Below are 14,130 nucleotides of genomic sequence, written 5' to 3' on the forward strand. Positions count from 1 at the left end.
TTTTCCTTTGTCAGTCTTCACTCTCATTACATATTTATATTTTCTGTAATCCTGATTTTTTTATATCTGTAAGGGCAAATACAGTGTTTGGCTCGGAGAACTGTGCCCTTTCACAAGTGTTAAAAGGGATCTCGCAGAGTGGTTAGAGTCCAATAATTGAGGTCTAACAAGTAACAACACTCCCCGCCTCTTGCCCCGCCCCACCCTCCCTCTCTCGCCGCCTGGCTCCGCCCCTCGCCGCCTGGCTCCGCCCTCCCTACCATTCCAGCTCGGGAAACGCCTATTCTCGCGGGAGCGGTGCGGAGGCGGGAGGAGGTGGTGCCACGGTCGTTGCTGGGATACCGCCGGCAACAGACTCGGAGTGCGGACGCTGCTTTCTAGGAGCTTGAGGAAGCCCTGCGACCGGCGTAGCTGCGTGTCTTGGTCAGGTAGGAGGACAGAGCCTGGCTGCCCTCTGCTGGCTCGGCCTAGACCGGCCTGGAGTCAGTGACTGCAGCAGTGGACGCCGAGGACCGTGTGCCGGGCGCTTGTCCCGCCCGGACTCGGGACTGCTTGGCTCGTCGGGAATGTGCCACTTGTACTTTAAAATCCGTGCACAGCATCCCTTCTTTCTTGGTTCCATTTCTGGCTCCGCAGCTCTGATTTGGGATTCGGAAGCAGAAGCAGCAGCAGCAAGCTAGGAGGCGTACCTCCCCTCTCACCCCTGGGGCTTTTCACCTTCATAGTGTAGCAACAAGATGTGTGTGTAACCCAGACCTGGCATTAGACAATGTTCAGCCTTCCATGGTGACCGTTTTCATTCTTTAGTAACTAGAGGGCTTACAGACGTGCCTCACTGGCTCTCTCTCCCTCCTCTCCTCCCGTGGTCTTTGCTGTGCCGCTTAAAACACTTTAAAACTCACGCCTTTTTTTGGTAGAAGGCAGAACTGGATCCCTGCCTTCCTACTTACACTAACATTCTAGATCTGCCAGTGACATCATGCTTTGTTGGTGAAAGGGGGACTTTTCTGTATGCAATCATCATAGAGACTGCTTTGCCTTTTTAAACAATTTTTAAAGATGAAAACATTTATTTTTGAATAGATGATACATAAACCTGACAAAAAGTGAAACAGTAAAAGGAATGAACAGTGAAGATCTGCTTTCCACCCAAGCACTCCCCCACCGCGTCGTCCTCCAGTTCACCTTCTAGAGAAAGTCTGTGCATGTACGAATATGTCCTACTGGTGCCTGTAACACTGTGTTATACATGCCGGCCTGTGCTGTTGGAGGCCATCAAGAGGATGGGACTGGGTTGACCCTGGAACTGGACGGAGCATTTGGAGGTTCCTTACCCCCTCCACTGCCCTTGGAGGTTCTGCCCACGGGTCCCGTCCTGTAGTAGCAGGTGCTTCAAGGATGAAAATAGTCCTTGAGAGAGTAATGTGCTGTTGAGACCATCTGGTCTGTATTCAACTCAGCCTGGTTAAGGCCTCTATATAAACTCTTAAGATTTTGGTGGGGATTGCAGAGATCTACTTACTCCTTTTGCAGCTGCCCAAGACAAGCCTCCTACGTAAATTCGGTAGCTTATTAAAACTGCCACTTACTAACTGGAGTGGTCTGCCTCTTTTTTCAGTTTCTCCTTCTCTTACACGGGGGCAAGGGGCAGTTTCTGTTTTTTCACCCCAGGAGCGCTGGCGGTTGCTCACCAACAGCTTTGCTCCTTCACTTAATTGAATCAGATGGTATGTAGCCTTTAGAATTGGCTTCTTAGCATAATTCAAGATTCATCCATGTTGTTGTGTGTATCAGTTTATTTCTTTTTATTGTTGAGTAATATTCCTTTAAAAAAAATAAGTTTCTTGGATACTTTTTTTGGGGGGGAACATTGGGGAACTGTGTTTCTCCAGGGCCCATCAGCTCCAAGTCAAGTTGTTGTCCTTCAATCTAGTTGTGGAGGGCGCAGCTCACTGGCCCATGTGGGAATCGAACCGGCAACCTTGTTGTTAAAAGCTCGCGCTCTAACCAACTGAGCCATCCAGCCTCCCCAAATAGTATTCCATTTTATGAATGCATCACAGTATGTGTATCCATTCATCAGTTCAGGATCATTTGTGTTTCAAGTCTTTGGTGATTAAGAATAAAGCCTTTATAAACTTTTGTGTACAGGTTTTATGTGAATGTAGTTTTTCATTCCACTTGGGTAACGACACAGATTGCTGAGTAATATGAAGTGTATGTTTAATTTTATAAGAAAACTGACAAACAGTTACCCCAAATCCTATGCCAATTTTCATTTTCACCATCAAGGTATAAAAGCTACTTGTCTTCGTACTCACTAGCTGTGGGGATAGAATCCCAGAGAGCAGTTTCCAGGCTCTCGGCCTCACATGGAATGGGTGAGGTGGCCAACAGCTGGGTGTCCATCAGCTGTTACTGGTTAGCCATTAGCCACTGATATAACTGCCGTGGGTAAGCTAGCAGGGGTGGATTGCAGTAGCAAGGGGTTGGTTGGTTGGCAGAGAAGCAGGCGGCGGGTTGCGGCTAGTAAGTGGGGTTAGCAAGCATGGATGGTGGATTACACATCGTGTGGATCCTACTTCCTGTGTCTTGCCCGGCCGCCAGCGAGACTGGGGTGCAGGAAGACCCCGTGTTGGGGCGCTGGCAGATGTTTGCTTTTGTGTCTCTACCAGCCGCCAGCAGGAATATAGTGGTATGAACCCCCATCCATGGCTCCGTTGGTGTTCCTTTTTGACCTCACCATATCCTGCGTTCTTGTGCGGGGAGTGGGACCAGAGTCCCTGGATGAGCCCTTGATATTGTTGGACTGAAAAAATATATTAACTATTGTAATAGGTGTGTAATGGATTCTCATTGTGATTTACGTTGTCTTTCTCTAATGTCTAATGACATTGAGCATATTTGTTCTCTGGGCCAGGACTAGAGTAAGGCAATTGAGGCAACTAGGTCCAAAATTTTAGGAGGCATTTCTTCTCAGTGCAGCACCACTCTTGCCTAGATCTGGCCTTGCTTATTTGCCTTCTGTGTATATTCTTCGGTGACGTGTCTTATTGAAATCTTTTATTTTTTTAAAAAAAAACTTTTATTGAGTTTGAGAGTTTTGTATATATTCTGATTATAGGTCCTTTATCAGATGAGTTTTGCAAATATATCTCCTACTCTATGGCTTGTCTTTTTCGTTTAGTTGTGTCTTTTGAGCAGAAGTTCTGATTTTGTTGCTGTTGCTGATTTAGAAGATTCCATCTTTGCCATTTTAGAGGGATGATGGCTCGGCAGATAGAGCCAAACAAGAGCATTACTCCAAAAAAGGGCAGATGAATCCGTTGCTAGGAGTTAGGGCTTCTTTACGATACTCTCTTTCTAATCAGGCCGTAATCTCTGTTATGGGAGAAAATAACAAAAAGGAACATTTTTTTTGTGGGTGAAGGCTTAAGAGCTTTCTTGAATTTTTTTAAAAATTGAATTTTTGTTCAGTTTTATCTTATTTCACTTTTTTCCTTCTTTATTGTCTTGGAATTTTAAAACTTTATTTCAGTTATTTTGTTTGTTGTACTTGAAATTTAACTATGCATATTTAATTTAACAAAGTCTAGGGTTAAGAATATCATATCCCCCAATTTTGTAAACAGTATAAGGATTTGAGAACTGTTTATTCTGATCTTTCTCTTCCCAATTACATATTTTGTCTAATATTTTAATTTTCTACTATTATTTTGTGTTGACAATATTTGTTTGGGTTTATCCATATATTTATGATTTATTTGTTCACCTTTCCTTTTTGCTCTTCGGATTTCCTTTGGGCCTATTTACCTCCTCCTTCAAGTGTATCCTTTAGAAGTTCCTTTACAGCAGATATCTTGGTGGTAAGTTATTATACCGTTTCTATTTCTTTCTTGAAAGATAGTTTTGTTGGGTACACTATTTTAGGTTGATAGTTGTCTTATTCACATTGTTGCCTTGGCTTCTGTTTTTCTGATGAGAAATCTGCAGTGATTTTACTTTTCTTTGCTCTGTATTAATGTCAGCAAATTAATATAATTCAAAACAGTAGGTGGTATGTGCTTTATCACTGTTTGCTTTCTGGACCTCCTCTTTGTTATTCTGTAATTTAATTACAATGTATATGGCTATGAATTATTTTTATTTATCCTGTTAGGTATAGATTTATGTTGTGCTTCCTGAATCTGTGGTTCTACATTTCTCATCAGTTTTAAAAAATTCTCAGCCATTACTGTTTTAAATATCTCTTTTCTTCCATCTTTCTGTTTCCTTCTGGGACTTTAATTTGACATATGCTCGATTAGGGCCTGGTAGACTTTTTCTGTAAAGGACTACACAGGCCACATGCAGTCTCTGTTGCATATTCTTTGTTTTCTTTATTTTAGCAATATAAACCCATTCTTAGCTCACAATAAGATATATGCTTAGCAGAAAAATATACTGCACTTTTTCTCTTTTCAATGGCTTCTAATCTCTCATATTTTCAACATCCTTATCTCTTTGAAACATTCTCTATAAAAATCTCTTTATTTATCTTCCAGTTTACTCATTCTCTCTTCGACTCAATTCATTGAATTCAACACCTATATATTTTTATTCCATATACTCTCTTTTTTTTTGGTAGTCTGTCATCTAGTAGCCAGAGAACTTCACTGACTAAGGTTAATTTTTTTTTCCATAAGGATTTGTGCTTAAAGTAGAAGCCCCAAACACAGCTTCCCACCTCCCCCCCCAACTACTGTTCCAAGTTTTCATCTTCCCCCCTGCTGGTTGCCACAGAAATCAGCCTGGAGGCCACTCCCTCTGTACCCCCTTCCTGGCTGCTAGCTTCTGCTGGTAGCTGCCTGCTGACTGCCTCCTCACTCCTCTGAACTGCTCCTGCCTCTGCAGCTTGGTTCTGGGCTGCCCTGGGCCACCCTGACCCCAGCCCTTGGACGCTCACTGTCACACTGTTTCCTGAGCCACAGCTCTTGGTTGCAGGAGCTCAGACCCCAGTCAGCTCTAAGATCAGCGCGCATTTGTTTGTTGGTATATTTGTTTTGGGGGGGACAGAGGTCATTGGAGACCTCTGCTACCACTCGTGCGAGCAAAGCTACTTCAGGGAGTGTGTACTGCCTAGGATATAGTTGCTGTGTGAACTGGCACGTTCCCTGAGCTTCCAATCAACTGTAATGCCAGAGCATAAATCCTGTGCTAGTTTTGTAGTCAGAAAACAGTTATTCGAAAAGTCCTTCTTTCACAAACATTTACTGAATAAGGAAGAGATGACAATATATTTTAAAATAGCTTTCAGTATGTCCTTCACAGAAGAGTTCTCTCAAATTGTGCTTTGAATTTCTCTTTTTGGTGTATTTTTTTTACTTTCTGTCGTGTTCTTATTAAAAATTCACTGATGTTTTTACCTGATGACATTACTAAGATAATCAATATTAAAAAAAATAATGAGCACCATTATAGTATATTATGAACATTACTGTATGCCAGCATTGAATTTGATATTTGGTGTAGAAGTTTTTATGTACAGTAAAAATTATGTTTCTCAATTCAGGAAAATGTCTGATCAGGAGGAAGAATTTACTGCTCAGAATATTCCTGATGCGCCAGGAAAAAGAGATGGTGTTTATGAGACGATCACTATTCCAGTTCCCTCAGAAGACCTTCCCGAGTCAGATCAAACTGAAGACAATGAGTCTGAACCAGAAGAAAATGAGCCTGAACCAGAAGACAGTGAGCCTGAACCAGAACCATCTGGTGGGGGCCACGAAGTGCGTTCAGAGGCGCAGAGTGACCAGAGCGCTTCAAACCTGGAGATAAATGAGGAAGAACAGCTTCTGGAAGAGATTATGTTACCTGAACAAGCTCTGGATTCTCCAGTATATTCTGAAAAGCACAGTCTGACTCAGTTGGATAATGCAATACAGTCAACCAAGCAGCAATCAGACGATTACCATCTGACATTTCTGGATAAAATAAAGGCTGTAAAGGAATCTCTGAAAACATCAATGCAACAGGCCTTAGCAACAGGTATTACCTAGGGAAGACAGGGTAAAGCTATTTGTTTCCCTCATTTTGAAGAATGGTTGCTTTTTCTTGTTTGTTTTTGCTTAACGATTGGTTTTATGTTTGATGTTGCTTTCCTTTTCTCTATCCACCAAACTTCTCCAGCTGTACCACTTGAATCTCTTCACTGTGTGGGAAGCTTGTCTATTCTCCAGTATCTACTCTCCTTAAATAAGTGAGCATCTTTAAATTTTAAATGGATATTCATCTGTTTTTCCCAAATAACGTAGGTTTTAAAAATGTGTAGGGAGCTTGGGAAAAGGTGGACAAATTCTTGAGTATAATAGTAATTTTTTTGCATGCCAGTTTGGAATTAATTGGACCCAGCTAGCAAGTGGTAGGATAGGAACTTCAGACTTCCTAGTTTCCTGTCCAGTGCTCATTCCACAAACCATGTTGCTTGTACATAGTTCCAAATTTGTGTGTAATGTTACCTTATATTTATCTTCAGAAAAGCTACTGTCTTTCATTAGAGGTTCGTTTTCAGGATATGATGTTGATGGCATGTAGCAGTTACTACTACATTGCTGGTAAAGCTTCAGGGGGAGCTGCAAGAAGGCAATTGGTTACACAGGGAACCATCCTATGTGCATGGTTATCTGACTGCTCCTACCCCTTGCCCTCAAGTTTTGAGAGAGTTTCCATTCACAGGGTGGAGAACATGGGCCATCGGTTCACAGCAGTAACAGCAGCTTAATTTGGTAAAATGTCGCTTTTGAATCCAGTGGGGTAGTTTACCCTGGTGTGATGTGTGCACATAAATAAAGCGTCAAAAGGAGGAAGGAGAAGAAATTAATCAAGCTCAGTTATACATAACTGAAGCTGTTAATCTTCAATTTCTCATAATTATTCAGAGTCAATTTGGACTCCATTTTTTGATATTTCTGTGATTCCCTGATATTATAGCTTGTATCAGACACTTGGTGGTTTAAAAAGTTGTGTTGGTCCTGTAGTTCCTGAGACTCACACATTCCCTAATCCCCTGCCCCTTCCCAAAGCTTAGGAAGCCACTGCTATGAAAATTTTAAAATATATTTATCATCGAATTTTGAATCCAAAAAACAGTTAAAGTAGCATTTTGATAGTGTAACCTCTGTGAAGGTATTCTTTCTGTTGACAGGGAACTATGAAACAAGTTTTAACAACTTTGAAGTACCTTAGCATCAACCATGCCTATTTGAATATCATCCTGGGACTACCGATAAATGTCTCGTTTAGCTTGATGAAAATTGTCATGTCAGGCATCTAGAAATACACAACACTTTTTTGGCCTACAGTGTGTACTCTATACTCCATCTTACTAATTGCTTCTTCTCCATTAAAATTTGAAGTCTGCAAGATCTAAAAGAAAAGCTTACCCCATAAGAATTAGTTTTCACATACTATATTTCCTTCCTATAATTTGTGAACAGATAATCTTTCTACAATAGCAGTTTTTCTTTGTTTTTAATGTGTCTTGATTTCCTGTTTCATAAAGTGGGGAGTGCACAGGTCATGCACATTTCTAAGTTCAGGGGCCCTCCAGGTGTCAGGGTCTCCTTTTCTAGTACACACTACACAAACATGCTTGGTTTTCTGCGATGTTTTCTATGTTTGTATCTGAGTAATATGTAGCAGATATCGGGGATCCTTCAAAGCAGTGTAGCTTTATTTTCTATTTCTTGTGGTAGTCTGAATGAGGAGGTAATCCTGAATATGCACCGATCCTCATGCCAGGGAATTAGAAGAGAGATCTGAACTTGGAGCCAGAGTTGGGGCAGCAGGTGTTCAGTTCTTGAGATTTGAAATCAATTTTCAAAGCCAAAGGTTGCAACTGAATGTTTGTCACTTCTCATTATGGAAAATGAAAAGTAACTCTTGCCATGGAAGTGGGGTAGGAGAGCGTGGCAGAAACAACTGCATTCTATGTGATTAAAAATTGTCCCATAATTTTTTATCTGCTTGTGGGCTGTAGGTTGCTGACCTTTGACTATGATTCTTTTTTCCTTTTTTTCCTGCAGTAAAAGTTGTACTTCTTCCTGTGGGCCAGGAAATTGTAATGCGTTTTAGAATTGACACTATTTTAAAACACCTCAAGGATCATTTTGCAAACCAACTAAGTGTCCCAGCTGACGTACTGCAGATAAGATGTGCAGGTAAGCTTGGAGGCTGATAAAACTTATCAAGACCTCTTTAGTTTTACGTGTAAATTTGATTTCATTAAACTGTCTTGATGTTTACTGTTTGAACATTATGTTGTGGTTATGCATGCATTCATTCAATACATTGTTATCGGGGACGTACTTTGTTCTTGATACTTTGCTAAGAATTGAAGATATAAAGAAGCATGAAACAAAATCCCTGTACTCATGTTGTTTAACTAACTAGTAAGGAACAAGATGCACGCAATAGTTGCCACACAGTGTGTAAATGTTTTAATGGAGATACGCACAGGGAGCTGTGTGAACAGGGAGGAAACTGGAAGATCCTAGAAAGCTTCATTTAGCAAAAGTGGTAAGCCCCAGCGAGGTGAGAAAAACTGGGACTTTAGGGAAGTGGTAAGAAATTTAGTGTGGCTGGAAGAAGACTACCTGTGGGGAATGGGAGGAAATGAGGTAGAAAAAAGTAGAGGATAAATAAGCACGTATAGAATAAGAAGAGGACTGAAAATGGGTTATCTTATCAGTCTCTTCCATACGTTAAGTTCAATTGACATATCCATGAGATTCAAGTTTATATTTTGCGGGTAGTATTTAGCAGCCCACTTTGTATTAGCTTTCTTCATGAGAGGATGTAGTCTCTGTACCACTGATAGACTTAATCAGACTAACATAGCTAAATAAATGTTTCTACAGAATGATTGCACAAATACTAATATTTTAATTTAAAAAGTTCTGGTATTAACTTATAAAGGTGCCACAAAACATTTCCAGGGAAATAACTTTGTGTGTGTGTGTGTGAAAATCCTAAGCACTCAATAAAATGTAGTAACCCATTACTTACCAAGGCCCTCCTCCTTGTCAAATCAGAGAAAAACAATCGGTTTAATTTCAAAATTATTTTCCGAAAACCATTATAATGAATATGCTCTAATAGTATAATATCTGTGTACTCAAACAACTGATTATTAAATCTTGGTTGGGGAACCAAAGCTAGAATTTAAATAGTGAGAATGATAATATGATGCTGATGATCTTGTTGATGGTGATGGTTAATTTATTGAGCATTTGCTGTGTGCTCGTCCGTCTGCAAAAGGCTGTGCCTATGTTACCATGTTACCACGTTCTCATTCAATCCATACAACAACCCTGTGAGGTAGGTATTATTTTTATGAACTTTTTTTTTTTTTTTTAAGATTTTATTGGGGAAGGGGAACAGGACTTTATTGGGGAACAGTGTGTACTTCCAGGACTTTTTTCCAAGTCAGGTTGTTGTCCTTTCAGTCTTAGTTGTGGAGGGTGCGGTTCAGCTTCAAGTTGTTGTCCTTTCAGTCTTAGTTGTGGAGGGCGCAGCTCAGCTCCTGGTCTAGTTGCCATTTTCTAGTTGCAGGATGCGCAGCCCACCATCCCGCTGCAGGAGTCGAACCGGCAACCTTGTGGTTGAGAGGATGCACTCCAACCAACTGAGCCATTCGGGAGCTCAGCGGCAGCTCAGCTCAAGGTGCCGTGTTCAATCTTAGTTGCAGGGGGCGCTGCCCACCATCCCTGGTGGGACTCCAGGAGTTGAACTGGCAACCTTGTGGTTGAGAGCCCACTGGCCCATGTGGGAATTGAACCGGCAGCCTTCGGAGTTAGGAGCATGGAGCTTTAACTGCCTGAGCCCCTGGGCCGGCCCCTTTATGAACTTTACTTGAGAGAAGGAAACTAAAGCTCAGGGAACTTGTGCAAATTCACATAGCTAATAAGTGGCAGAGTCTGAACTTAAATATAGGTATGATTCCAAAGAGGGAGTTTGAAACTGCTTGGCATTAAGTATAAGGTGAAGTTCTAAACTGGAGAAGAAAGCACTTTGAGACGGGAGTAGCTGGCCAGTGGTACCTAGGCACCTCTTCCTTTGCATTTGATGGTCTTTGTTCTGTGTGTGTAAGTACTGGCTATCACCACTGTGTGACAGGCTTCTGTCTGTAGCAACAATGAAAGCTGGATCCTCTGTCAGCCACCCTCTAAGAGAGGTGCTTTCTTCTGGTACTAGAACTGGAGTTCAGGTTTGATGGAACTGAGCCTCCTGTGGACACCAGCAGAGGAATGAAGAGGGCTCTGGGAATTGTATTAGATTCCTATGACTGTTGTAACCATTAGCCACAGGTTTAGTAGCTTAAAGCAACACAGTATTTCTCTTATGGTTCTGGAGGCCAGAAATCCTAAATCAGTTTCCCGCAGAGTGAAACCTCCTTCTGAAGGTTGGTGGGAGGAGTCGGTGTCCTTGCAGTTTCCAGCTTCTAGAGTTGCAGTCCTTGCATTTGTTGGCTCCGGGCTCCTCCTCTGTCTTCACAGCAAGCAGCATAGCGTCTTCAAATCTCTCTGCTTCTGGCATATCATCTCTTCTGTAGTCACATCTCTCTCTTTCTTTCTCTCATAAGGACACTTGTGATTACACTTAGGGCTCATCTGGATAGTCCAGGATAACCTCTCCGTCTCAAAATCCTTAATAAAATCTATAGTCACTCTTGTTGTATAAGGTAAGTCATAGGATTTGGGGATTAGGACATGAATATATTGTAAGGCCATTATTTCAACCTATCACAAAACCTGTATAACATTCATGTCAATTGTTTGAATTAAGAATTTAGGGCGTGAACATGGATGGACCTGGAGGGTATTATGCTAAGTGAAATAAGTCAGACAGAGAAAGACAAATACCATATGATCTCACTTATATGTGGATTCTAAAGAACAAAATAAACAAACAAAACAGAAAAAAAAGAATTTACGGTATATTGAAACTCAAAAGATCTTTGTACTTTCTTGAATGTAGTTTAAAAGGGCTAGTGGTATTTGCTATATTTCTAAAAATGAGTATAACAAAACCGTTGCTATGTTCAATTCTTAATTGTACTTTAGGGAGCCCATACTTTAGAAGATTGATATAGATTCTATCAGTAAAGCTTCTATGACCCAAAACAGCAGCCAGCACCATACATCTTGTGGTACACCTTGAAATAGAGAAACAAAATTAGAGTCCTTTTATAGAATAAACCAACAGGGCAGAGGTAGAAGTTGAAGGAATACAATATAAAAATAAAGTGATTTTATTCTAGCACAAAACTGAGGCTTAGCTCCACCTTGGCATGAATTAATTTACATGAGTTTCTGATTATAGAAACATAAAGGAAGGGATTCTTTGGAATTCTGCTTATATACTTTTTTGCTGGAGAGAGGACTGGATAGTAATATAATTGGGTTTTCCCTGATACAGATATGTCCTGTGCTTACATATGACACATTGTTATATTTTAGAGAGTCAGTGTGTAGAATATGATTTTGCTCATAAATGTCTTAAAATTTTTTTTGAATATATATAGAGTTGCGTGGTTATTATATATTTGCATTTCTGATGAGTTGAGAGTTGTAGCTTTACTTATAATGCCGAATTCTTGCTCAGGAGTACCACTTGAACTTTTCCATTGTGGAGTTTTCTGTATTAACATTATGGCAAGAGGCGGACACTGTCCATCAATACTTTGATACCAATCAATATTTGGTAATTAAACAATATGTGTTTATGTGAGCGCCTTTGATGTTTTCTACCTCCTTAAAATGAGTGCATACAGTTACGTCTTTGTTATGACACTTCTTACAATTTTATCTCATTTTTAGGAACGATTCTTAAAAATAATGAGACCCTGCTACAACATGGAATTAATGCACAAGATATTGTCCAAGTGGAAATCTTTTCCTTACTTCCAGATCTCTATCCAATCAGAGGAATACATGAATTAAATGATGCCTCTCAAGTCATAAATGTCAGAGTGCAAACTGGTTAGTTGTTTGATGTCTTGTAGGTAAAGTATTTTGGAGTCATTTTGGAGTTGAACTTCCATTCACTCTTGGTTTTCTGTCCTCAGGCATTGATCAGTACGAGCAGGTAGCTGTTGAGATTATGAAATCCAACTTACACAAACCATTTCTTGGTGGATTCAGACATAAAATAACAGGAATAGAATATCACAATGCCGGCACACAAACCGTACCTAAGAAGACTCTTGAAAAATGCAATGTATTTTGTAGGGACACCCAGGTAATAGTTTTATTTTTCAATGTAATTTTTTGAAGCTACAGAATCAACACATGTTATGCTGTGTACCTCTCTAAAATAAAAAACCTTCTAAGGAATTACATGGCAATTAAAATAATAAAGAAAATTCACTTAAATATGTAGCAAAATATGCTCTTTACTCATGTGTATAGTATATATTTATTTAAACTTTTTCTGTTTGTATTTTAGACAGTTTTTCAGAGAAAGAAGCTCCAACAAACTACAAATACAACATCCACACAGATGACTAAGATTGGTGTGTATGTATCAAATATGACTGATAAACTGGTAACACCAGGAAAATATTTTTCAGCAGCAGAATACCATGCTCAAAGATTAGCGGCGGTAAGGTAACTGTTATTATGGGTGAATACTAAAAATTAAATGTCTGAATCAATCGTTCTGTGGGTGTCTGTGTGTGTTTCCCTGGCTTGAGGAAGAGCCCACATGAATGTTGTTACAAAAACTTATTCATAACATTTATTAAAGATGGTAAGGCAGACTTGATTCAAGAGGGGCTACTATGGAGTTTTGTGATACAGGAGAGAGATTGGGCTCAACTGAATCCAACAGGAAAAGTGGGAATTTGTAGCCAAGGAGGAGGGTAGGGGTCTGTGGATGGACAGTTGCTGAGAGGAAACACGAGGCGTAAAGGGAGAGTCTGGCTAAACCAGTCTCACAGGATTTTTGCTGAAGGAGGGCCAGAGTGATTGGGCATCTTCTGGGGGTTGGTGGCAGATGAGGAACCTGATCAAATGTTGAGAGCGATCAGATCTCGAGCCTGGAGATTCTGGTAAACTGAGTTAGCAACGATGAATGAACACAGACGCCCAAACGTCGAGGTATAGTTGAAAAAGAACTCAGAGGAGCCTGATTAGAGTTTGGTTAAGGAGAGAATCGTTGTCAGTGAGAATCGTATTTTATTGGTAGTACAAGCAAGTCGTGGTCGCCAGTCTCTCCTCAGTATCAGGAACCAGCATCCGAAATGCTCCTCATCCTTCCCTTTCTCTCAGGGAATCCCAAGCTTCGTGTGGTTCCTTTGTGTCCTCTGTCCCTTCCCTGCTCCTTGTGACAGTAGCATCACCGAGGGAGGTCGCGAGACTAATTGAAACTAAAAGGATATTGAAATTCGTTTTCTCTGATATTAATCTAGTCACTCCAACTCTTTTATGTTATTGCTTCCATGGTCATGTTTCCATCCTTTTAATAACCTATTTGAGACTTTGAATCCAGAGGATATCTCTCATAGGCAGCCCGTATTTGGATCTTGTCTTTTTATCCAGTCTAACAAACTGCCTTTTGAACGGAGGGTTAAATATATATATATTTAATAATTACTGATAAAGTTGGATTCTATCTGCCACTTTGCTATTGTTTGCTAGATATCGTGTTCCTCTTTTCTCCCTTTACTGCCTTCTTTTATGTTAAGTACTTTCTAGTATGCCAATTTAATTCTTTTGTTGTTTTTGTCAATTTAAAACATATATTTTCAGTACAATGTATACGTTGTTTTTTTCAATTTTATTGGGAAACATTGGGGGACTATAGTCACACAACAGCCTAGCCAACTGTCCCCTCGTGTCTTTCCTTAAGGAAAGAAGAGTCTGTGAGACTGTGCCTTTCTGGGACTCTGTTCCATCCTTGTGTTTACACTTTATGTCTCCCTGTCTGGTCCCCAAAAGATGGTTTGCAGCCAAAGACTCATGGGAGATACAATCTAAGCCAGGCAAAACCAAATGGGGACCCCCCAATGAGCTGCCTTAGAAAAGTCATGAGACGTGTTTGTGAGAGAAGTCATGAAGACAATAAAGATCAGTTCTCTCCACTTATCTC

At 40.5% G+C, this 14,130-nt stretch overlaps 1 protein-coding gene across 2 annotated transcripts in view; it reads left to right on the top strand.

Moving 5' to 3' along the window:
- Positions 1-345: 345 nt before the first annotated feature.
- Positions 346-14,130, top strand: part of IQUB (IQ motif and ubiquitin domain containing) — a 50,808-nt gene continuing 37,023 nt past the window's right edge. For both annotated transcript variants that reach the window (XM_033098705.1, XM_033098706.1), the window contains exons 1-6: positions 346-428; positions 5,552-6,027; positions 8,064-8,198; positions 11,859-12,020; positions 12,107-12,279; positions 12,487-12,642. In XM_033098705.1, the coding sequence (XP_032954596.1) occupies positions 5,556-6,027; positions 8,064-8,198; positions 11,859-12,020; positions 12,107-12,279; positions 12,487-12,642 (1,098 nt within the window). In that variant the 5' untranslated portion in view covers positions 346-428; positions 5,552-5,555. The remainder of the gene's footprint in view (positions 429-5,551; positions 6,028-8,063; positions 8,199-11,858; positions 12,021-12,106; positions 12,280-12,486; positions 12,643-14,130) is intronic.

Source organism: Rhinolophus ferrumequinum, chromosome 26, assembly GCF_004115265.2.
Source record: "Rhinolophus ferrumequinum isolate MPI-CBG mRhiFer1 chromosome 26, mRhiFer1_v1.p, whole genome shotgun sequence".
Lineage (NCBI taxonomy): Eukaryota > Metazoa > Chordata > Mammalia > Chiroptera > Rhinolophidae > Rhinolophus > Rhinolophus ferrumequinum.